General features: G+C 42.2%; 2 protein-coding genes across 5 annotated transcripts in view; one reads left to right on the top strand and one right to left on the bottom strand.

Annotated features, from left to right (window-relative positions):
- The window catches only part of Mxd (MAX dimerization protein), a 306,376-nt gene that overhangs the window by 156,746 nt on the left and 125,561 nt on the right, over positions 1-24,069 (top strand). For all 4 annotated transcript variants that reach the window (XM_076319265.1, XM_076319268.1, XM_076319267.1 and 1 more), the window contains exon 5: positions 20,185-20,299. In XM_076319265.1, coding sequence (XP_076175380.1) covers positions 20,185-20,299 — 115 coding nt within the window. The remainder of the gene's footprint in view (positions 1-20,184; positions 20,300-24,069) is intronic.
- The window catches only part of LOC143150316 (uncharacterized), a 59,388-nt gene that overhangs the window by 31,262 nt on the left and 4,057 nt on the right, over positions 1-24,069 (bottom strand). The gene's annotated exons all lie outside the window — the stretch shown is intronic.

Genomic DNA, 24,069 nt, shown 5'->3' with positions numbered 1-24,069 from the left:
TAATTGACATATGCAATTACCAATTAACAAGCTCCGGGCACGTATTGAATCCCTACGTTGATAAATAATTTCATTCCAAATTGAATTTAACAAAACACTGGCTCAACCACCTGACCCTTCCAATACCAGCCTGGGTTCAAACTGACCCGAAATTTAATCTTGCAAGTGAACCTTCGAACGAAGATTCTATTATTTTAACCCTCCTCAATTTTTAATGAGATCAGCGTTATAATTGATTGGTACAAAAATTTATCTAGGTCTAGAAAGAGCTTTGGGTCAATAACAATTTTGTCGTTCGATAAAACTTATCGAACAGTACTACATTGAACAGTACTGTTCAATAAATTTAATCGAAAACTTAACGAACAACCTATTACAGCGTGCAATGTTATAATTCATAATTTATAGAATACGTGTCGTTAGCATTTATACGTATGCACGTGCGTTGATCATAACGGGCAACATTTTTAGCAACCTCTACGATAAATCTTATTTAACGAATATCTCGATAAGTATTAATTTCCGTGCCCACTTACGGTTTGTCCGCTTACATGGTCAATATAAATACACGTCAATGGATGGTCAATGTAAATACACGACAATGGACGGTCAATGGAAATACACGTCAATGGATGGTCAATGTAAATACACGTCAATGGATGGTCAATGTAAATACACGTCAATGGATGGTCAATTTCGGAATATTGATTCCCCGTAAATGCGTACCTCTGTAGTGATCGAGAACCCCTGTCGTGGACCATAAACGTCCAGGTACGATGATACCCGCTTTCAAGTGACAACGTTCGCCCCGGATTCAAGTAACGAAATCCTCCCCACCCACCGATGTTTATGTTTCTCGAGCGCGGTTCATTCGACCCCCGGTGAACAAGGTCAAACAAGGACGAACACTGTTTACACGACCTCTTTTTCTCTATTATTTTCACTTTGTCCGTCAAGTCACGTTCACGCGTGTTGGTACACCCTGTACATGCATTAATAAAGCTTCGCCGACGTTTTAATAGCGTCCACTTGTCTTGTTACAAAAATAAAAGCAACGCCCCGAAGCGCTTCCAGAACAAATTATTGTTTTTGCGTGTTTTCTCGGACGCCGGCGCGTCCCTTGAAAAATATTTCCTCGCGCAGCTTCGATTCCAACCCCGGCTTCTTTTGCTCCAACGACGACGCGACTTCTGCTGTTCTATTTGCACACTTGAACGTTCATAATTCTGTCGGATAAAATGAATCGCTGGAGCAAGACAAATAACGAGTGTCTGTCGTCTCCTTGAGCCACGTCGGGGGGGCCTACCCGGTTCGTTCACCCCGTATAAGTGACATTACATCCACTCTTGCCGTAACGCTACAGCTTTTATGTACTAATTATCGGCTTCTGCGTTTTCTCGTACTCGGCACCCGTAAGTCGTTCGGCGGCATTCCGAGGGCCGCGACCACTTCCGTGGGAACGGCTTTTGTTCATTAACTTTGACATTTTCTCGCTACCGTGAGTCTTCTTTCGACAATTCCGCTGGATTTTATAAAACGTTTCAAACACGGCGACGAACTGGCGGCACCGCGTTTTTACCGCGCTGGACACGCGAAACATCGTTACGCGAGACTGACGTTACGCACGAGGCTCGACGGGTGAAGGTGATATTTTCGTGGCGCGAGTACCTTCCGGATTAATTAATTACACTTAAGGAAAGTTCGCGCGCGAAAGTTACACGCGGGGATACGTAAATATTGCTTGTTCAATATTCGAAACATTTACGTCAATATTTGAGATTAGGTAGTTGGTCCGGGTTGATCGACCTCGGGGGATTATTTAATAAGCTTGCGTGTACTAGGATGACTTTGCGACTTTCGTTGTTACTTGGAGCGTTGATGGAGGTAACTGGAGAATAAGAGAAAGTTAAGAAAGTATAAAAATAAAGTTTGTACACTTGAAAAGTATAAAAATTAAATTTATATACTTACAAGGTATGAACTTAAAAAGTATCAAAATTAAATTTATGTACTTAAAAGGTATGAACTTAAAAAGTATCAAAATTAAATTTATATACTTAAAAGGTATGCACTTAAAAAGTATAAAAATTAAATTTATGTATTTAAGAGGTATGAACTTAAAAAGTATAAAAATTAAATTTATGTACTTAAAAGGTATGAACTTAAAAAGTATCAAAATTAAATTTATATACTTAAAAGGTATGAACTTAAAAAGTATCAAAATTAAATTTATGTACTTAAGAGGTATGAACTTAAAAAGTATAAAAATTAAATTTATATGCTTAAAAAGTATAAAAATTAAATTTATATACTTAAAAAGCATCAAAATTATTTTTTTGTTCAGTTACCGTTGCCAATAATCGATGTAAGACGAACTTTCCAAACTTGGATATTGACTAAACTGAAAAATACTATTAGGTTATGTTAGTTGAAAACTGAAGGGTTTCACGAGGATACTTTTAACGATAAATCTATTTGTTTTTGTGCGTAACATTTTGAACGTCATAGCTCAAAAAGAAGTGTTTTATTTCAATAACTATCTATGCTGAAGAAAATGGCAATAAAAGAAACTCTGTTAAAAGATGTTAATTGACTTTGAAACGTCCTTGGAAAAAATGTAAATGTAACACTTTTCGATTTTTTATAGGATTCTATGGTAAAAACAGAAAAAATTTCCTTCGACTGAAATCTTGATTAATCAATATTATTAACACTAGAACTACCGATAAATTCCGGTATATTAAGATGTTCCTCATACGTGTCTCAGGAAAATTAATGATTGGGGAAAAAGAGAAACTTATGAAATTGATTACATCTATAGAATAGAAAATGTCATAACGTGTTTTGAAAATATGCTATAGAATTTAAAGTAAATTTCTTCGTAAAAGTAGTTGTAACCAGTGATTTTGACTGATTGGTAAATCTAGTGTTAAGAGTGCGTATATTACTTCAGTTACTATGCTATTTATTCTAAAGAGCACTCCAATAAACGGTTAATTCGATAACTAAGGGTATCGACCAACAAACTTACTTTTCTGTCTACTATCCACCGCTCCAGTGATTCATAATTTCATCCCACTTGACACTTGTTTCACGGTCCCCGACTAGCTGCTTAATAAATTTCAAGGAAACTTTCAAAGTTTCGGATTCGTAAAAACACAGCAATCATAATTATCAACGATACGCGAAAGTTGTCCTCCCATCGTGACAAAATCTCTCCAGGACGAAAACGACGACACAAGTTTCGAGACGATTTCCGTCTCCAGGAGGCGTACCAGGAGGATGAGACCGAGGACCTAACCTAGCTTCGTATACGTAATGGTTCGCAGCAAAGCGAGGCGACGATTTTCCAAAATAATTTAAGACCCGTGTCATTTTTATCGCTCGACCGACTCAATCCCATTAAGTAGACGCAGCGTCTGTGCACAAGGAACGAACGATAGTTTCCAAGGATGGTGATGGCCGTGGAAGTTGGTCTGGAGCTGGAGCGGCCGTCTTGACCGAGTGAACGTCGTTTAATTAAGATAAAACCAAATTCGCGAGTTCCGTAGTCGTGTACAGAGGGGTCTCTATTCGTGACCGGAACCGCGGCTCCGTGCGAAAGGGGTGTGCATCCCCACCCACCCACCACCACCACCCTCACTCCTTCTCCTGGTCGAGCTCGCTTTACGAATGGGCAAGTTTAAGCGAAGCGTAAGTTCGTACAAGTTGCTAGCCCCGACTCGAGTATCCGTCGTAATAAATTGCAAGCCGTTCCAGGAGCCACTCTCCGAACGTCCAATTAATCAGGGATGTTAATTTTGCCCCGGGCGGGACCTGGGGGTCGGTTCGGGGGGGTTGGTCGGGATTTTAAGCGAGCCTCGATTAATTGTCGCCCTTTGATCGCGAATAATTATCGCGATTGTTCCACTCGGTAGTTACTAAGCGATTTTTGCTCGTGTCGCCAGGATTCTTTCACGGTGTGAAATCGTCAAGCAGACGAGACGTTGCACTAGCTGGCCAACTGTGGTTAAATTTGTTTCGATACGATGTAAAATTATGATACACTCCGCGTGACAAGAGCGTTGATCAACATGGTAGATTGGATGCTTGCAAGTTGGGTGTACATTGATTGCCTGGAAGCTATGGTTGATGATCTGTGATTCGGTGTTAGGTGTCTGGCGATTCTGGTCTCGGTTTATGGGGAGATGTTACATAAATGGAGTAGACAACAAATCCGAATTATCACGAAGGAAGATCTTGAGATTTGCCAATTTGGGAATGTTACATAAATTGAGCAGGCAATAAACCCGAATTATCAGAAAACGAAGGAAGATCTTGAGACTTGCCAATTTGGGAATGTTACATAAATTGTGTAGGCAACAAACCCGAATTATTAGAAAACGAAGGAAGATCTTGAGACTTGCCAATTTGGAAAAGTTACATAAATGGAGTAGGTAACAAATCCGAATTATCACGAAGGAAGATCTTGAGACTTGCCAATTTGGAAAAGTTACATAAATGGAGTAGGCAATAAACCCGAATTATCAGAAAACGAAGGAAGATCTTGAGACTTGCCAATTTGGGAATGTTACATAAATTGTGTAGGCAACAAACCCGAATTATTAGAAGACGAAGGAAGATCTTGAGACTTGCCAATTTGGAAAAGTTACATAAATGGAGTAGGTAACAAATCCGAATTATCACGAAGGAAGATCTTGAGACTTGCCAATTTGGAAAAGTTACATAAATGGAGTAGGCAATAAACCCGAATTATCAGAAAACGAAGGAAGATCTTGAGACTTGCCAATTTGGAAATGTTACATAAATTGAGTAGACAACAAATCCGAATTATCAGAAGACGAAGGAAGATCTTGAGACTTGCCAATTTGGAAAAGTTACATAAATGGAGTAGGCAACAAATCCGACTTATTAGAAGAAGAAGGAAGATCTTGAGACATGCCAATTTGGAAAAGTTACATAAATGGAGTAGGTAACAAATCCCCCTTTATCAGAAGGGTAACGAAAATCGAGTAAAGAAGATCTTGAGACTTTCCAATATGGAAACGAAGCTACTGGATATCACGTGTCATATACCAGTCAATTGGGTAGATTGGTGAGGTGCAGTAGTGTCTTGCACAATGTACGAAAACCGAATCGTTGATTGTCAGTATGCGAAGCACGGATGGAGAACTTGTTGTCACAACTGTTCCAGCCGAAACAGGAATGGGATACAATGGAATGAAACTCACTCGAGTTGAAGAAACACAAACAATCGTGGAGATGACTACTGATCGCAAATCCGAGCAACAGATTATATCAATACCCGAGACATCATTTTGTCTTGTTTGAGTTACGCTTACAATCCTTGTAGGTACGCCCGTGGAAGATACATCATGGTACGTTTGGTGTTCTTCCTCTATCGCACGATGCACGCAGCCTGGTTCATTCTGCATGAGAAAGAAAGTCATCGTACCGTTAGAAGCTTCCTGAACCAACGTCAAAGTTAGGTTTCTCGACTCTTTACAAAATGAAAGAGGCTAGTCTCACGAGGACATGGTGGCTCGTTATCAATCGCATTAGCTAAAGCGACTTAAGTCGTCTGGTTGCTCCTATACATCGTCATTCCCTTGGATGTCTGTGTCCCGGTGAGGTGCTCTCGAGGATGCTTTGGATGAGTTTCGTTCTACTATCCTCTTTGAGAAGCTTCAGCCACGAGACAGACACAGTCGTGGCTCCTGCCTTTTTTTTTTATATCGAAATATGTCGAGACGCTGTTCGGCCTTTGACTGTGTTTTTGCGTTATTACAGACTACGAAGAGCCGAAGTTGAAGTGAATCAGAACCCTTCTTTCACTTCATATTTAAGATTACGGTCTAGTTTATTCGAAATTGAAACCATCGCTTAGTTGTTCCAAGTATTATAGAGTGGGCCAACTTGGAGGGTCTACTGGGGAAGCCAACGGTTCTAGAACAAAGCATCAGTTCACGTCTGATCACCGAAGTTAAGCCAGGGAATAGAAGTTCTTGGATGGGTGACCATCTATAAGGATTCACTGCGCTGCTGATAGTAATCGGTGGTTCAGAATGGACCTAAAATTCTAGGTGCCAGGCCAAATGAATATTAATGTAGACACCATAATGAACATAGGATATAGGACCAGCTCAACAAACTGAGGATAAGCACATTGCTACAATACCCTTCCTTCTGGTTTAGACACCAATATACACCTTGTTCGTTCCTACTGTTAAATCCTTACTGTCCAACATCGTTCTTAATTATTTGGTCTCGTCATTCACGTCATTCTTGAGTGTTTTATTTACTACTTTCTCCAAGTGTACATCTGAGATCAAAGGATTGATAATCTCTTACTACAAACAATCACCGATGCAAGAACGGAGAATGATCGAGTTAATCGAAGCAGTCTCTCCTCTGGTAATTCGTCCTGGTCGACTAATTTCACAGGGTACTCGCGAGATGGATTTTCTGAAGGATCGTTAGTATTTCGTGAAAATTCGCGACTTTGTTTCGCGATAGCTTTTGGCGCGATCGAATCGATCGCGGGCATCTCGCGAGCCTGTCGTCACGCAAGTGCGTGCTGAACGTTATCGGTAGGAGTGGCGTGCGTTACGGGCAATAAATTCCCCGGCTGATATTTTCGTGCCATTTTTCAAGATTTATAATTCCGTTTTAACACGTCCCGCCGTGAGATAAAGCATCACGCGACTACGCGCGGTGTTCCTTTGCGGAGGTCGCCGCTATCGGTCGCGAAAGGGAAAATTATTCTGTGCGATTACGCTCGGCCGGAAGGCTGGGAAATGCTTTAATAATTCATGGCAACTGGCGGTGATTTTTCATGGAATGTTAACCCCTTGATGCGTGCCATCCACCGCGGAGCGTTTCCGCTTTCTGCAGGTTGGGTTCGGATTGGTTTCCGTCTTCGATGCAGGTTGCGTGTTCTCTGCTCCAATTTTTTTTCTTTAACACACGCTTTTGATCGCCGATCCGTGAAATTTGTACGACTCCGGTTGATGAGAAACGATTTCAACTCGCTTGGATGAAACTGAAGTCATCCACGCAGTTACCGTCGACCCTGTATATACCCTCTGTCGATATAAACTCTTCGACTGTAACGGAAAAGTAACTTCTCGTTTGCCAACGTCGTGTATACACTGTTTTCAACGACCAATTGCGATTAATTAGAAAGTGTGCATATATACGTTACTGTGATACTTCTCGGTTAATAAATTAGAGAATGTAACGTCGAATTGTTGGCGACAATCGAGTTACCGATAGTCTTAAAAAATGTTACTTTTAAGAAATCAAAATCAGAGGTACTTTAATGCTAACTGTGATCACCGTACGGTTTGTATAACACTGCATGAAAAGTAGTCTCTCATTCGTTAATGTCGTGTCTATGTGGTCTTTAATGTCCTACTATCGTTTAAAAAGTCCGTGTATATACGACTATAATCGTATAGCTGTCCATAAGAATGTTCTATGCCCTGGACAATTTACAGTCGGTAAATTGAAGACTATATCGAGCAACGATTTACAATCGAGTTGCCGAGGAAGGCTATTGTTTAATGTGTATATACGATCTCTGTAAATGTCCACTTTCAGAGTGCGCGTATATGCATCCTTTAAACATGCCCGCATACAGGGAACCGTGTATACACGTTTCTACCGTATATACACGCAGACTCTACCTGGTCCAAGGGTTAAATAACCCGCCGGGCGACGCAGTTGTAGCAGACGTGTACGAAAACGGTCGTATCTCGTTCTTTCTCGAGGTAGTGACGGTGCACGTGCACTCGTCGGTTGCATCGATGCATCGGGAAAGGACCGAGAAGGGGCAGAGCAGATAGAGAAACGGACAAGTAACAGGGACGGCCGGATGAATGTACAGCAGAAGGCACGGGTCCCTTGGTGGGAGTAGGTTGCAGCAGAAAAGAGGTGGAGAGGGGGTAGCGGAGTTACGAGGCTGTTTACAGGCGGGTGTTAAAGCGATCTAACTCATGGCCGGCCAATGCACCCACCGGGATTGGCTGCAGCCACGCACTTGCGACTGGCGTTCGTGCCTTGCTCGGTACAGCTCGTCTCAACGTCGGGTCCGATCTCCTCTCGCCACAACAAGATAGAGACGTCCCAACGGCGCGAGATTGTCTTTGTGGACGAAACATTAGCGGTATATTTATTCAACCGGTTGCCAAACAACGTACGGAGGATTTGGTCGTTTGTGTGACATAGTTTGGCAATTGTAGAAGTAAATTTCACTCCTACGAATCGAGTTCATCGTGATACTTCTGGAAACTTGTCCGGTTGAATACCTACTGTCTCGGTTCTTTTGCGGTTTTTCTGTCATTTAATAACTAATACAAGGATCTCGTGGTAGTAAATCATCTGGGAAAGGACATACACTCGTATGGTAGTGATTCCTTCCTTGGTCTCACATAGTCTGCATAACTTTTGATCGAGACGTTAGGTTATTAATAATTTACGAGTACTCCGCACATCGGAACAATTTCTAGGGTACACTAATCTCTCTTCTTATTTAGATATTGCTTCGTGTAATGTTAAAATTGAAGCATAGAGATCTCTGGGTAGGAAATCTTCTGTGTAATACTATACTCTCGTACTATAACGATTCCTTTCTTAGTTTGGCATAGTCTGCACAGCTTTTGATCGAAACTATCAACCGAGATGAGTATTTTATAGATCAGAAAAATTCCTAGGGTACACTAACCTCTCTTCTTATTTAGATATTGTTTCGTGTAATGTTAAAATTGAAGCATAGAGATCTCTGAGTAGCAAATCTTCTGTGTAATACTATACTCTCGTACTATAACGATTCCTTTCTTAGTTTCGTATAGTCTGCACAGCTTTTGATCGAGACTATCAATTGAGATGAGTATTATATAGATCAGAAAAATTCCTAGGGTACACTAATCTCTCTTCTTATTTAGATATTGTTTCGTGTAATGTTTAAATTGAAGTGTAGAGATCTCTAGGTAGTAAATCTAGGGTACCCCAATCTTTCTTCCTATTTAGATATTGTTTCGCGTAATGTTTAAATTGAAGCATAGAGATCTCTGGGTAGTAAATCTTCTATCTAAGACCATACTCTCGTACTATAACGATTCCTTTCTTTTAGCATAGTCTGCACAGCTTTTGATCGAGACTATCAACCGAGATGAGTACTATGTAGATCAGAAAAAAATCCCTATCTACCTTTCTGTAGTCCAAATTCCTATGGTACTCCTATCCTCTGCTACATGATCCCCAGATTGGATTCCTCTACGTTTTCTAGATTTGTGGACTCAACACTCGACTCGACACAATTGAAACAACACAGGAGCTGAGATAACCTCTCGATGATAATCTCGATATCTAGAAGTATCGAGAAAATCCTAGTACTCTCGAAGAGAACCGTGATTAGCCCGTATCAACGATTTCGTTCCGGGGAAAAATTGCATCGCCTTTCATCTCACCGTGCCAGGCGATCCCGTGTCGAAGCGAGATGCACCAGATTCACCGGTTAAACAAAATGCCCGTCGTTGTATCCAACGCAGAACACGGGGCCTCGGACGCTGCAGCCATGTCAGAAATTCCCGTCATTTCCTCCCTATCAATCTCATCATTCTTTGACATCCTTTTCCCGGCCGGTGGAGCTCCGCTGCAACATTTTTGCCGGAGGCCGATGAGTCCGGAACGAGTCGACGGGGTGGTCCTTCAATCGATAAGCGCGTGTGACACCAGCATTATGAAATTCCTGTCCCGGCTGTTCGGCGTACCAGAGCCTGATGAATAAATACTTCGCGCGGAATTCCCGCGTCGAAGTCAGCGGCGTGCTTCGCGAAGACGCGGGGCCTCACGGAGCCCAAGCTGGCTCAAAGGGGAGAGAACACGGAGGACGCGTGTCGGTAACGTTTGAACGTTGATTATTAATTCGCCATGGGTTCTCGGTAGGTTGGCGACTGGGAAGGGAGGGGGTGGGGGACACCAGGGAAGAGAGAAGGGAACCTACGTCTGATAGTGTCTGCTGGAATATTCGACAATGCCTCGCGCGATGGCTGCGACACCCTGCGTCAACTATTCCGTCCCTTGGGTACACGTTTTGTTGCCGTTCTCGCTGGAGAAACTCTTGGCACCCGTTAGTTCTATAGAATTTCATGGGAAGGGATTCGATGGTGGGAAAGAGAGACAGGAGAGTACCTTTGGACAAACTGACGCGACGAGTCAGGGATTCCAAAATTATTGACGACGTCCCGTTAGAGGGAACATCGGGAACGTCCGGGATAGTCGAACCCTCGGGATCACGGAGTTGCTTTTTACTCAGGGCTGTGGATTTCACTTTCGCTGGTTGGCAAGTGGATCTCGTTGAGTGTCTACGTCAGCTTGACCGGGTGTTCCCGCCTGAAGTCCTTCCTGGAGTGCTGAGATCGGAGTGATTCTTAAGGAGGACACGGGAGGTCTGTGTACGGTTTTCTTCGGAGCCGAAGATCGTGTTGAGATCCTCCAACTTCAACAGAGGCAAATTGTTTGCTTTAGAGAAGTGTACAGATATAAACAAGATACGATAGGATCGTATCGACGCGATGAGTTTTGCGGCAGAAAATAGGTTGAACTTGTTCACTCGACTCTTGGGGCTACAGTGAGTTAAAAAATTCCACCTTTTTAGTACCGTGATATATACACAATGGGACATTTTTCAATCCGGTGCAACTGTTAACATCTCGCCTCGTTTTTATTTTACACGGATTTTGTTTTCCATGGACTATTTGGTCTATATTTCTTTCATATCACCGTGGTTAAATGTTATTTAAGAGATTCCTTTTCTTCTTTTTCCTTTTAGAAAACTTATCCTGGAAAATCTATTATCTTCTATCACAAATTTATGTCGATTGTATTCAATCTAGAGGGGTGACCTTGAACAGCCAACACTTTCCGCCTAGACTCAACTTTCACCGCCCAAGTGCACCATATTACAACGCTCCAACTTCCCAAAGTTCCGCATACCGGTACCCCCATAATCGATGGTATATTTCTCACCGAGAAATTTGCAAATCCGGGCAACAAGAAACCACGGGAAAAGTTTGCCCAGGTTTTCACTTAAACCACATTTTCCACGAGTTATTCTGGTTCTTTTTTTTTTTTTTTTCTTTTTTGCAATTCGAGCTGGCTGAAGCCACGACGATCGGGCCGTGGGAGCAATTAAAATGCAATCGAGCGCGAAAGCGCGCGAGTTCTTCGAGCGTGAGCCCGCGCGGCGTTGAGGAGCGTGTAAAAATAAAATCTAAAAGCAGGAAAAACAGCGCTCCGGGGGTGCCGGCGGGGGTGAATTCTGGGCGAACGAAGCGCGCAAGGGCGCCGGCCCTCCTTTAATAATTCAAACGAACCGATTACACGTCCCCGCGGCAACAACACGGACCCAGTTAGAAGAGGATTACGGGAGCCTTTAGTTTTCAGCCCGGGTGTGCCTTTAAGCGGCTTACCTTCGACTCTCGCGCACGTCGGCATTCTACTGCGCGGATCCGCACGCGATTTCTCCGCGTTCCGCGCTCACGAATCGAACTAATTTACGATGCTCGCCGCGTAGACGATTTTAATGGGGCTGTTCGCGTTTAGAGGGTGTTTTCTGAAACTCAAACTTCCCGGACGTGATGTATACCGATGGTGCTGAAGGGAACGTCCCAGGATAGAATTCAGATTTAGTATTTCGCCACGGAGCATACAGACTCTATTCGAAAACAGTCGTTAACTACGTGTATTTTCGTATTTTCATTACTACGTTTCGCATTTCAATTCGGAATCATTGGAAATCTTATCGTGTCACTGGCCAGAATTTTATATTGTCTAAAACCAACGAGTAGTAACATTGGTTCACGATCGAACAGTTCCTTCGAGATTACATTTTGTAAAATTTGTTGAAAATAATAGGTTGTGCAATAAGTTTTATCGTTCGATAAATACTTATTGAAGTGTACTGTTCAATAAGTATTATCGAACGACAAAACTTATTGAGCAACCTAGTAGTATACTGTTCAGTAAGCTTTATCGAATGACAAAACTTATTGAACAAGCTAGTATATGTAATGATAATATTCTTGAAAATGGATTGTAAATTTTCTTTTCAGTATTTTTAGATAGATCCTCGTTGACAAGTTCGATCGCTACTGTATTATAAATTTGTAGGTCAACATGGAGGGGTTTTTCTTTTTTTTTTTTTTGAAATCGAGTATCCAATGCTTCGTGACAGAATTCGATAGAGTAACAAATTTCGAGAACAAAGATATCCACGTACATCCACCCTTGAAACTAATAGCTTCCAAGCTATTCAGCTACTAAAGTATTAAAATTGAGGGGTTCATGACAAAAGCAACCCTACTCGAAGCGATTAGAAATTCATGACTTTATTTAATGAAGTTCTTGCACCATAAAATCAATACCAAGCTCCACCTTGCATTTCAACTACGTGTAGACTGGGATGAAAAAATAACGAAACCACACTCGCCAAATTTTAACTTCTCGATCAAAAATCGACTTCGTTACGAATGGAAAAAAAAGAAAAAAAAAAAAAAAAAAATAGACTGAAAAAATTGAAACCGTACTCGCCAAACAACTTTTCAGTCAAACACTCGTCGACGAGTGTCGATTTTGTTACGATCAAAGAAAGGTTGAAAAATTACAACCACGTGCACCCTAAGTGTAATTTCTCGATTCGAAATTTCTCGATTCGAAATTTCTCGCTCGCTTGCCGATATAGTTACAAAGTCTCGTCGACAAAGGTGACGATTTTGTTCCAGAATCGTTCGTTCTTCAAACGAACCGAAAGCGGAATAACAATTTTTGCAAACACGGTATCAAGAACAGTTTGCATAGCTGCACGTAAATAATTTGTTTACCGAAACCCTGCTCCCTGTCAAACCTGTCCGCGTCAAAGTTAGACAGCTATGGTTACTCCGACTCTATCTACGTCATATTTGCGTAACATTTCACGCTTCGGCGACTTTTCATTCCGTCGACACTCGCGTAACAGGGGCCGCGTCGGAGGGTCGGAACTTTATATCGAGGCTCACTTTGCTCGGACGAAACGGAATCTCGGATAATCGAGACTCTCCTCCCCACTCCTCTCCTCTCCTCTCCTCTCCTCTCCTCTCCTCTCCGCTCCTCTCCGCTCCGCTCCGTTCAACTGTGTTTCCAGGTTTATGGCGAATACGCGAAGGTTGTAATTAATTTCAGTTGTTGCAGGGTGATTTAGTGGCCGCCGTTGGCCAATGTTGCACCGAGCCCCGAACGATGAAATTAATTGCAATTACTGTAATTACGCTGCGTCGCCGGCGTGAACTCTTTGACGACACGCTTTGGCGGTTTGTCGCGACGGGACTAAACGCGGCGAGTACTATTTTCTGCCACAAAATTCGAAGTAACTGTAAAACTTATTATAATATTGGATCGTGTACACTTCGACGTAAAAAAAAAAGAATCGAAATGTCTCCAGATATTGTATTGATTTCGACTGTGGTACGAGAGCTCTGCACCGAACGAGATTCTTTCTATTGCTAGATTACGGTTATATACGTTCTTCACGTACGATAGGGTATTGTGGGGGACGTATATGTACGGTCTTCGCGACTACTGTCCATTCTGCGACGACGTATATGTACGTCTTTTGATGGTGACTGCCCACTTTTATAGAACGTATATATACGGTTCGAGTAGTCAAGCCACGCCTCTCGTAGTTGATAATACGTGTCATTTGCCGAGCATCGTGTCTAGTTTCATCAAGATCTTCACTGGACTACCGATGTAGTTAATCTGCTACCAGAGTTGTGGATTATTGGATCAAATCTTTATCTAGATGATCGTTTAAATAGTTTTAACTATTTTTCGCAGTATGTTTATGCGAATTTGCATCTTTGGAAACCAATTCTCTATCCTAACTGCATCCGGTGGTGACTAGTGGTGGGTCAAGTATACACAGGCAACATCGAAGTCTAATCAAACATTTGCTTAACCTGTAGTTTGCGGATACAAAACGGATCCTAGCCTTAGGAGGTTGAATACAACACGTGTACCATAATTTGAAATACACAATTTTAGCATATCAATTGATTCAAGATTTGTGTTCACGTTTTTTGCGTTAATTACAAGATCTTAGTTAAAGCGTACAGAAATACACTGGATTATTAAAAATATTAGATTAGTTGTAATATTGCAAATTGAGCAAAATCGTTTTAAAATTGTGTACGATAATTAAAAATTCAATTTCCCTTTGTATTACTTACAACATTGTGCATAGAAGCATTGTATTTTATTTGTAAAAAGTCAAAGCGATCTTGGTATGCTAAAAAAACACAAGAGTCGTAGAAAATTAATTTCAAGTTTTTCAGTACGCTGCTCTTAGCGGAATATATTTTTGCATAAACGGGTTTTTACAAGTTCGAAACTAAAGAAGTTATTTTAAGGGAAAAATTCATATCGACTTGTCCTGTTTATATTAGATACCGAATTCATTCCAGAGAATGAAAATAAAGTTTTCACGAATTTTCGATGAACTTTTGTGAAAGGTAAAGTTTTGATTAAATTTTAAGACGAGCTGGTAGGGAATAATTTCTTTTTGTTAAATATCATCGATAAATTTGGAAAAAGCAAATGTTTTGTTAAATGTGCATGAAATTCAAAATCATCTTTTTATTTGATTTTCTGATAAACACGAGAAAGGTGATTTTCCGTTCAATTTTCTATTGTATTGAGAAGATTGAAACGCTTGATTAAATTCTTTATTTTGGGGAAACATTGTTTGCAGAGGTATTGCAAATTTTGAACACGTCACCGGGTTATTGATCCAGGTATAAAATATTCAATTTTCGAACCAGCGATGTGAGCATTCAATTTCCAGAGATGAACGTTGATCAAAACTTCGGCTGAACCTTTTTCGCGCAGATCAATAACCCGTTGATGTAGTTTTCGGGTTTTCGACGCTTTTCGCCAACAATTTCTTGTTAATTTAACATTTTTTTCTCTCGCTCCTCTGATATCTGTTTATTAACAACGTTAAGAATTTATATAGACATCCTCGGGTGCGTGCTTCATTACGATACATTACGTGGAGGGTTATGTTGCTCGGTACAACATTAATTATGAAATTCATAATACGATGGCGTGCAGCTAGTGTGCTCGAGAAATTTAAAAATATGAAATTGCAGTAATGCGATGAATAATAATTGAACGAATTGAGGAGATATTTTACGAAATTCCTACGTGTGCAACAATGTTAAAGTATTTTCAAAATTTATTTCAACAGGATTAATATTTGATACTTACAATTTAGTTTTAATCATTGATAAACTACGTTAATTGTAACAAAGACTGAAAACAGTAGAGTATGATATAAAATTTCACGTATGGTTCGAACAATTTTCACCAAATTTTAACCTTGTATTCCGATACAGTTGAGCGATTGCATATTTTCAGATAATACTATACGCCAACTTGGAATCCCTTATGCTACCAAACACACCGCTGCTCTCTTTAAACGTATTAATATCGTTCACTCGCATATTTTCTTCGAGAAATAAATTTAATAAACAGACTACAGAGTGGAGACGTATATAATCGTGTACTGTAAAGAGTACGTATATACACGTTCACTCTAGTTTCAAATCACGTGTATATACGACGTTCATAAAAGGCTCTACTTTCACATTACGCATATACACGATATTCGCGCAAGACTACTCCCAAATGACGCATATATACGACTGTTAGAGCAGACGTCACTTTCAGAGCACGGAAAGAGAAAAAATAGTTTCTCGTTCATCGAATGAAAAACGAAGCACGCTCCCAGTTCTTTATGAAACCGAATTTTCTGAAACTGAACTTTGATCAACGAATCGTCTGAGAAACCAAGGGGACAAATAAACGAAAAATTTCCACGATTTCCCAAGACGCTCGATCAGGGAGCCGCGCCAACAGCTCGACCGTAAGCAAACGTTCGCGAAATGAGTTTTTTTTTTTTCCTTCGCCGTGGCTTCGAGCCCCTTAAACCCAACCCAAGCCCCGTCCCGTCCCTAAATGCCCGTGCATAACGCTTCCCGCGGCCAGAATGCATCTATCTAGGGGCAGAAACCGTCCACTCTGCGGCCCGCGAGACATAATACCGTTTGATGACGTCATTAAGCCAGATCCGGCTTATTGTTTCTCGTAAAATGTACGTGCAAACGCGCGGTACACGGGGCTGTGTGTTCCCGCAGACGTCGACGTCTTGGTGGGCTCTTTCGAAATAACTCGACACCCCCGCGGTCTCTACACACCCCCTACCCCTCCTACCACCCCCGCCCCCCACTCTTGGTCGTCGACATCGTCGCGGCCCGTCGTCTACGACAAGCTCACCGCCGTCGTCGTCTTCATTTTCCACGACGGAACAATAAACCGGGCATAAACTTATAATTAAATGCCTGTAACGGCGCGTGTTTAGCACATGTGACGCACGTCCGCCGCGAACTTATTACTGACGCTGAAAATAAATTCCGTCGTCTCCGCGAATACCGGACGACTCTCCGAGATGACGTGACGCTTGGTTTTTGTTTTCGTTTTGTACGTGTTTTTTTTTTTTTTTATCATTATTAATTTCGCTGGGAGAAAGCCCCCAGAAGTTCCTTTTCTCGATAGATTTTCTTATTCCGTGAAACACGACACGAGCTTTTTTAATAATATTGCCCGCGAAATTTGATTTCTTTGCGCTACGATGGATTCAATTAATTTCTATCACACTTACTGAGAATTTCTACAGTCCTCTTTCCACGAGACTGATAATTACAGTACATCTTGTTCCTTGGAGAAGGAAAGAGATTACGCAAAGTTTATTTCTGCAATTTACATTCTTTGTATATGATACACCTGTGCTTTTGGAGGCCGTATATATACGTCTTTTGTGGGTAACTCCAATTGTAGAGGTCATACGTATGTGAATTTTGAAACGATTATTTACATTCAAAGGATCTATATATACGTCTTTTATAAATAACGGTACTTTTGATATGACGGGATTAGTTATTTAACGTTTCGGCTGCAAACTGACCGTAATAGTTAAATCCTTCACCCGAATTTAATCCGCGACCCCTATTCAAGTCCACTTTGCCCGGAGTGAAACAGTAACTTCCAATAATATTTGGATAAAATATTCCATCCGTATATAAATTTTACCGAAATTACTCGAAGCATACATTCCTAATATATTAATAAATCTCGATAAATTTGACCTGAATTGAATATTCTGTAAAAAAAAAAAATTGATTAAAATCCAATGTGCGAATAATAATTTCGTGTTCGCCGGCAAGGAATAAATTTTTATTCCTACAGAAGGTCGAAGCTTAATAACGATGGAAATGCAACCGAACGAGAGTCCGATTAAAAACACTTTTTCCCATTCGCCGTTAAACGACCAGTCACGAAAGTGTTAATTATTGCTACCGCTTATCGCGACATAAAAGCATTGTATTTCTGATGTTCGCTTTGATTACTTAACACGCGTCTGATGGGGGGGGGGGGGTAGGAGAACTCCCTTGTTTGCGCAATACGCGCGACAACGGGAATCTGCATGGCAGATCGCACGTATAAAACCTTGCGAACTTATTTCTCCTCGACACGCAGTTCGATAACGAAATGGTTACAAAAGTATTCTTGCACTCCGTAAACGCGACGAGACTCCCTACCTCGCTTTTACGAATACTTGGAGAAGTTTCGTATAGTTAAATAGTATTATCATCCTATCAAAAATTCAGTCGTCGATAATTCCATGAATGTAAAATACAGGCCCATTGTGACATTTGTACACATGTAACTCATCCCTATGAAAGACCATTCGTTTATAAAGAACGTATATATAATATATATACACGTTCTCTGGAAGTGACTATTCACAGAGGGTGAATATATACGTTCTGTGGAAGTCACTATTCATAGAGTGTGAATATATACGTTCTCTAGAAGTGACTGTTCATAGAGTGTGAATATATACGTTCTCTAGAAGTGACTATTCATAAAGTGTGAATATATACGTTCTCTAGAAGTCACTATTCATAGAGTGTGAATATATACGTTCTCTAGAAGTGACTGTTCATAGAGTGTGAATATATACGTTCTCTAGAACTGACTATTCACAGAGAGTGGATATATACGTTCTCTAGAAGTGACTATTCATAGAGTGTGAATATATACGTTCTCTAGGAGTGACTATTCACAGAGAGTGAATATATACGTTTTCTGTAAATGACTATTTATAGACAGTGAATACATACGTTTTCTGTAAATGACTGTTTATAGAGAGTAAATATATACGTTCTCTGGAAGTGACTATTCACAGAGAGTGAATATATACGTTCTCTGTAAGTGACTACTCATAGAGAGTGAATAAATACGTTCTCTGTAAACGACTATCCATTCGTACAGAGTGAATGTATAAGTTCTCTGTGCACGACTAATCCACTCCGAAGGACGTATACACACGTTCCTTTGCGGATCACTCTACTTTTAGAATGCGCGTACAAAGTGGACCGTTCAAATGTGAACACACACCTGAATATCTCCGTAATTCATCCTTCTGCGAAGAAGCACCGGACAAAGTTGTACCGTTCGAAGTGTAGCTTCTCCGTGGATTCGCAAAGATTTCCACCATGGCAAAATTGACAAATCGAAGCAAATCTTTGCGAAACGCGTTCTAACATTCGTCCTCGGAGGTGTCTCCTTCCCTATTCGTCGCACCGAGTCCCCGTGAAAAAAAGCAATCGTTGTCGACGCGTCGACGCCACGCTCTTCAACCACCGATCCCCGTTCGATGACCGTTAACACCGTCACCGAATTGTCGGTGAAAACGATTCGAAAAGGGAACACGAAATTCTTCCCGGGGCAGCCCGCGTGGTCCCATTTCTCAGTCTCAACGGTCGCCACGGGGCTGTTCCGGGTGGGAAATAATTCCCGCGCGTTTCCTGCTTTCGTATTCCGAATGTATGGTTATCGCGCGATTCGTTCGGCTAATGGCCCGTGATCGCCGCGATAATCGGGATCTTATCGCCATTTCCGGGCGGTTTCGCGACGAGACCCGCGTTTCCACGGATGGCGGAGAAAGAGGAGGAGGAGGAGACGGAGAGGCGGTGGGCTGCGCGGTTGGTCGTCGAATTCTTACGGGGTGCCATCGGGGGATTCCCTAGACCCCCCACTCCGCCCCTCGTCCCCACGTGTCCCACCTTTCCATTTCTTCCGCGGCTCGGCCCCAATTTTATCCTCCGTTCACGGGCTTCCAGCGGGGCTTACCGGGCGAGATTCCGCTCCATTCATCGTGCCGGCCTACGTGACACGAAAAACGGATGCCGCGGAGGATTTCGGGTAATTCGAAAACTCCCCTGCGCGCGACGAATTACGAGCGCGGTAAAGTTTCGAGTCGGTCAACCCTGTACACAAAGCGTTTCCCGAGCGGGCGATCGCTGGTTATCGGGGGAATACTTTAAATTTTGTTTGGATGCGGTGACACAGTCTCTGCAAGCATTGGGTGGTGGTTTTTTTTTTTTTTTTTTTTTTTAATTTTTTGGTCCTCGAGCGACAATGGATTATGATAATTGAAACGTTCAACCCGTCGATCTTTTAACATCGTGGGGATACACGCTCGTTCTATTGTCCCTGGGCTAATTAACGAGGTACGATTAGTTTGATGAAACGACGGTTCGGCGTCTGATTCGAATTATAATTTATAATTTTCGTAGCTCGCGGTATTATAATACGACCAAGTGGAATTTAAATGTAGAAATTTATACGAGGAAACTCACCCCGCGTTTCAACGGAGCTGTGTATGCGTAATTTTATAAATGAAAAATTAATTTACAAGTTACCGCGTTTCAATCGACCTGTTATGCGTTAAGGTATCATTTATGGAACATTCGGAGAAATTTTCTTCCTCGTGGACGACAAACATCGATTTTCGAATTAAATTATTTTCTTTCTTATTTGTTCTTTTTTTGCATGTAATTACTCGGCATAAATCTATGGGCGCAAAAGAATTTACAATAGCGACAAGTGTTGCTGATCGTATCGTTGAATGTTCGTTCTGTACGATATATGTTCTCACGGAGTTAAGATAGAGTTAAGAGGAATATTCGTATAACGCGCGAGACTTTATTTACCCCGTCAATGTTCTTATCTTTGTTGCAGGAGAGCGCATCTCAGAAATTGTCTTGAAAAGCTGAAGATATTGGTTCCGTTGGGCCCAGAAACCTCGAGACATACCACGTTGGGACTCTTGACCAAGGCGAAGCGTTTTATCAAGGTACACACGCACCTAATACACTATTTCTCGCGATATAGTCATAAAACGATCAATCACGAAGACCATCGTCGTCCTCTTTCCCCTTCCTTCGAAACCAAATATCCTTAGAAGTTCTCTAGAAAAATTAACCAATGAAAATGTTGCGTTTCACCATTGATAAGCGCGAAGTTCAAAGAAATATCTAAACCACGAAAGAAAAGCAGAAAAATCGTCTTAAATGTCGATTTATCGCTACAATTTTTCCCCCAAACGAGTAATAATTGCCCCGACGGGTTAAAGAATAACCACAAATGGACTCTACTTTCTTAACCGATGAGACTGTCGTCGATTTTTTTGCGCCCTCTGTTGGTCCTCTTTTCGTCAGAAGAGACTTCTCCGTTCACCCCTACCGCGAGAAGGGCAGTTAAGTTAACTTTCCTTCTTTTTCCGCGATTATGTACGCTGCAGGTTCCTTCGAGGTCGGTTCGAAGATACACGCGGAGACTGTCTGTAAAAATCTACCGAAGCGATGGGACGCGGGACGGCGGCGAGGAGGGGATTCGTTTGAATATTTCATGGGTTTTCCGTGAAGTCGCGGTTCACGGGAACGAGCCGGCTGGCAAGAAGAGGTAACCCTGGCCGCCGAGACGTGTATATGATACAGTTAAAGCATCAACTGCAGTGGATGCATACACTTGCCGGTAAATGTATACGTTTACCGAGGATTTTAGCGAAGATGCACATTGAAACACAATGCCCGCTATAACTACGAAATGTACGGAATGCATAAAGTCACTGGTGAATATATATATGTGTACCAGGGGTTTTAGCCGAAAGTGTACATCGAGACGCGTAATGTGTTCGCTGGAACTAGGATATTCGTGAAGACACTAGCGAATTGATACACTCGTCGGAGATTTTAGAAAGAGTATACATCGAATCACAACGGTCCACTAATTAGAAAATACAGGGTGGCCATTGAAAGATCGAACGATGTAAGAGAAAAATAATTTTTACAAGTACACGTTCGTTTAACTTTTATTATTTTGTAAAATAAATAAGAAAGATTGAAAATGAACGAGTTATGACTTCTGAACACTTTGACTCTTAAATACACTTCCGGTCGAAGCAATCCGCACGGACGACACGCATTGTTTCGTTAGCGTGAATTTTTACGATTGAACGTACAAGACGCGACTAAGTTACAATTGTAATTCTTTTAAAGAAATAAACCACGAGATAAACAATAGGAGAGAATTATTCTCGAACTTACACACAGTCCGCACCGATAGCTTCCTCTAAACGCGTACACGCGTCTAGGATGCTCGAAGGGTCGAAAACCCTTCGGTCTTCAATGGCCACCTTTTACGTGGAATGTAGATATTTACTAGGGACATTTTATGAAAACGTTCGTAGACAGAAACACACCCCGTGTAACTAAAAAAATCTACAGACCCGCCACCGAGTGTACACACACTCACCGGGGGATTTTTTTTTTCGTCGAATCTTTTGAAGCCCCCAATAGAGAGAGCTACACGGCGGCCCAGTTACATTCTGCTCGATGTCACGTGGTCTTGTTTACCCATAGTCCTTTCAGTTGAACAGAGCACGGTGACGTTCCCTCCGAGCGACACGAATTATTAAACGAACCAGTGCACACTTTTACCGAATGTAAATACCGAATCCATACATTCAAACAAAGCACAAAGTGTCCATTAATTCGGTCGTGTGCGTACCACCACCGACGAAATTAGTAACTGCGTACACTTGTCGATCAATGCACACATCGAGAAAAAGAGGTAGACAGATAGATAGAGAGAAAGAGAGAGGGGAAGGAAGAGGAAGAGAAAGAGAGATGAGGGATGGGGGATGGGGATTTCTGGCCGCGAAAAACGGGTCGGGTAATTAGCAAGAAAGATGGCGGAAAAGATGGCCGAGTGTGAAAAGAATCGCGGTCGAGCACAGGCGGTGGAGAAACATCACCGCAGAGGGAAAGAAGCGGCGCGGCGTGGAAGACAGAAAGAAAGAAGGTCCAGGGGCGGACAAATAAAGTATTACCCGGCACGACCGCCTGCTACACGCCGCCGTCTCCGCCAGCGCGAAATACGAAAGAGAGCCCGTCTTTCGTCCCTCTTCCCACTACCACCGCCACCATCTCTTCGACCACCCTCCACGGTCGACGAGAAAGTGGAAGCTTCTCGCCGTTCCCAGTCTCGACTCCCCCCTTCTACCCTGCCCCCCTTCGATTCTCCGCCTTTAATTTTTCCTTCGGCTTCTTTCCAGCCTCGACACGCTTCATTTCCTCCTCCAGGCTCCTCTTTCGGCCCCTCGACACCGCTCCGTCCTCCTCTCTCCGGCTCTCCTACCGTTCTTTGTTTCTCGTACCGAAAATCTTCCGCCCCTCTCTTCGTCCCCGCCCCCGTTCCATCATCCCTTTCGTTCACCCTTCTCTCCTCTTTTTTTTTTTCTCCCCCGTTGGCCAGCGGCTGGCTGACGATAAATCGCCATGCGCTCCGTTAATGAGCGGCTCGCTTTCAGACGACTCTAATTAGTCGAACTCGTCGTCGGTCGGCTCGAACTTTCGAGGAGTCTCAATAGGGCGGATTTTAATGTCAACGAGCCTCGTGATATGTCAGAACTGGTACCAGCGGAGAGGGAGGGCGCGTGAGCCCGCAGGCTACCGCCTTGGTTGGACGGTTAACGAGTACAACGTTTCGGGGGTCACCGGTGACCGGCGATTCGACTCGCAATAGATTGTCAATGCTTCGAGTCGCAGCGTGTTCGGGAACAAATGCGATCGTCTAACGAAACAGTTGCTATTTTGTATTAATCCTTTCGCTCCGGCGGACGAATATATACGCCCTCGAAGAATGACCATTCGTATACGAAGAGCGTATACATACAGTCTGGAAAAGTGGTCACTGAGGTACGAAGAACGTATACATACGCTCTGGAAAAGTGGTCACTGAGGTACGAAGAGCGAATATATACGCTCTGAAAAAGTGGTCGCTGAGGTACGAAGAGCGCATATATACGCTCTGAAAAAGTGGTCACTGAGGTACGAAGAGCGCATATATACGCTCTGGAAAAGTGGTCGTTGAGGTACGAAGAACGGATATATACGCTCTGGCAAAGTGGTCGTTGAGGTACGAAGAACGTATATATACGCTCTGGCAAAGTGGTCGCTGAGGTACGAAGAGCGTATATATACGCTCTGGAAAAGTGGTCGTTGAGGTAAGAGGAATATATATATACGCTCTGGAAAAGTGGTCGCTGAGGTACGAAGAACGCATATATACGCTCTGGAAAAGTGGTCGCTGAGGTACGAAGAACGCATATATACACTCTGGAAAAGTGGTCACTGAGGTACGAAGAATGTAGATATACGCTCTGGAAAAGTGGTCGCTGAGGTACGAAGAGCGCATATACACGTTCATACAATATATACTTTTATTTCATACCTTACGTGAGATACTTTTGTTAATCGAGTATCTGGTAACGCTGCATGCCTCAAACAGTTAATTATCTGTTTCATTTAACTCTTATAAGACAATTATTGCGAAAATATGGGAAACAAAAATCAGATATGAGATGTTTACTTGCACGAAATAGTAACAATCCTGAAAGAGTTACTGAAAGACATTTTCCGTCCATATATTCGAATGGCGCATCGAAAAAGAAAACATCAAGTTCGAAAATGTGTCGTCTGTAGTAAACGCCGAAAAAGTCGTGTGTCGAGATACTATTGTTCACAATGTGACGTTGGCTTATGCGTGGTTCCATGCTTTGAA

This window comes from Ptiloglossa arizonensis, chromosome 8, assembly GCF_051014685.1.
Source record: "Ptiloglossa arizonensis isolate GNS036 chromosome 8, iyPtiAriz1_principal, whole genome shotgun sequence".
Classification (NCBI taxonomy): domain Eukaryota; kingdom Metazoa; phylum Arthropoda; class Insecta; order Hymenoptera; family Colletidae; genus Ptiloglossa; species Ptiloglossa arizonensis.
This window is presented reverse-complemented; position numbering and strand designations above follow the sequence as displayed.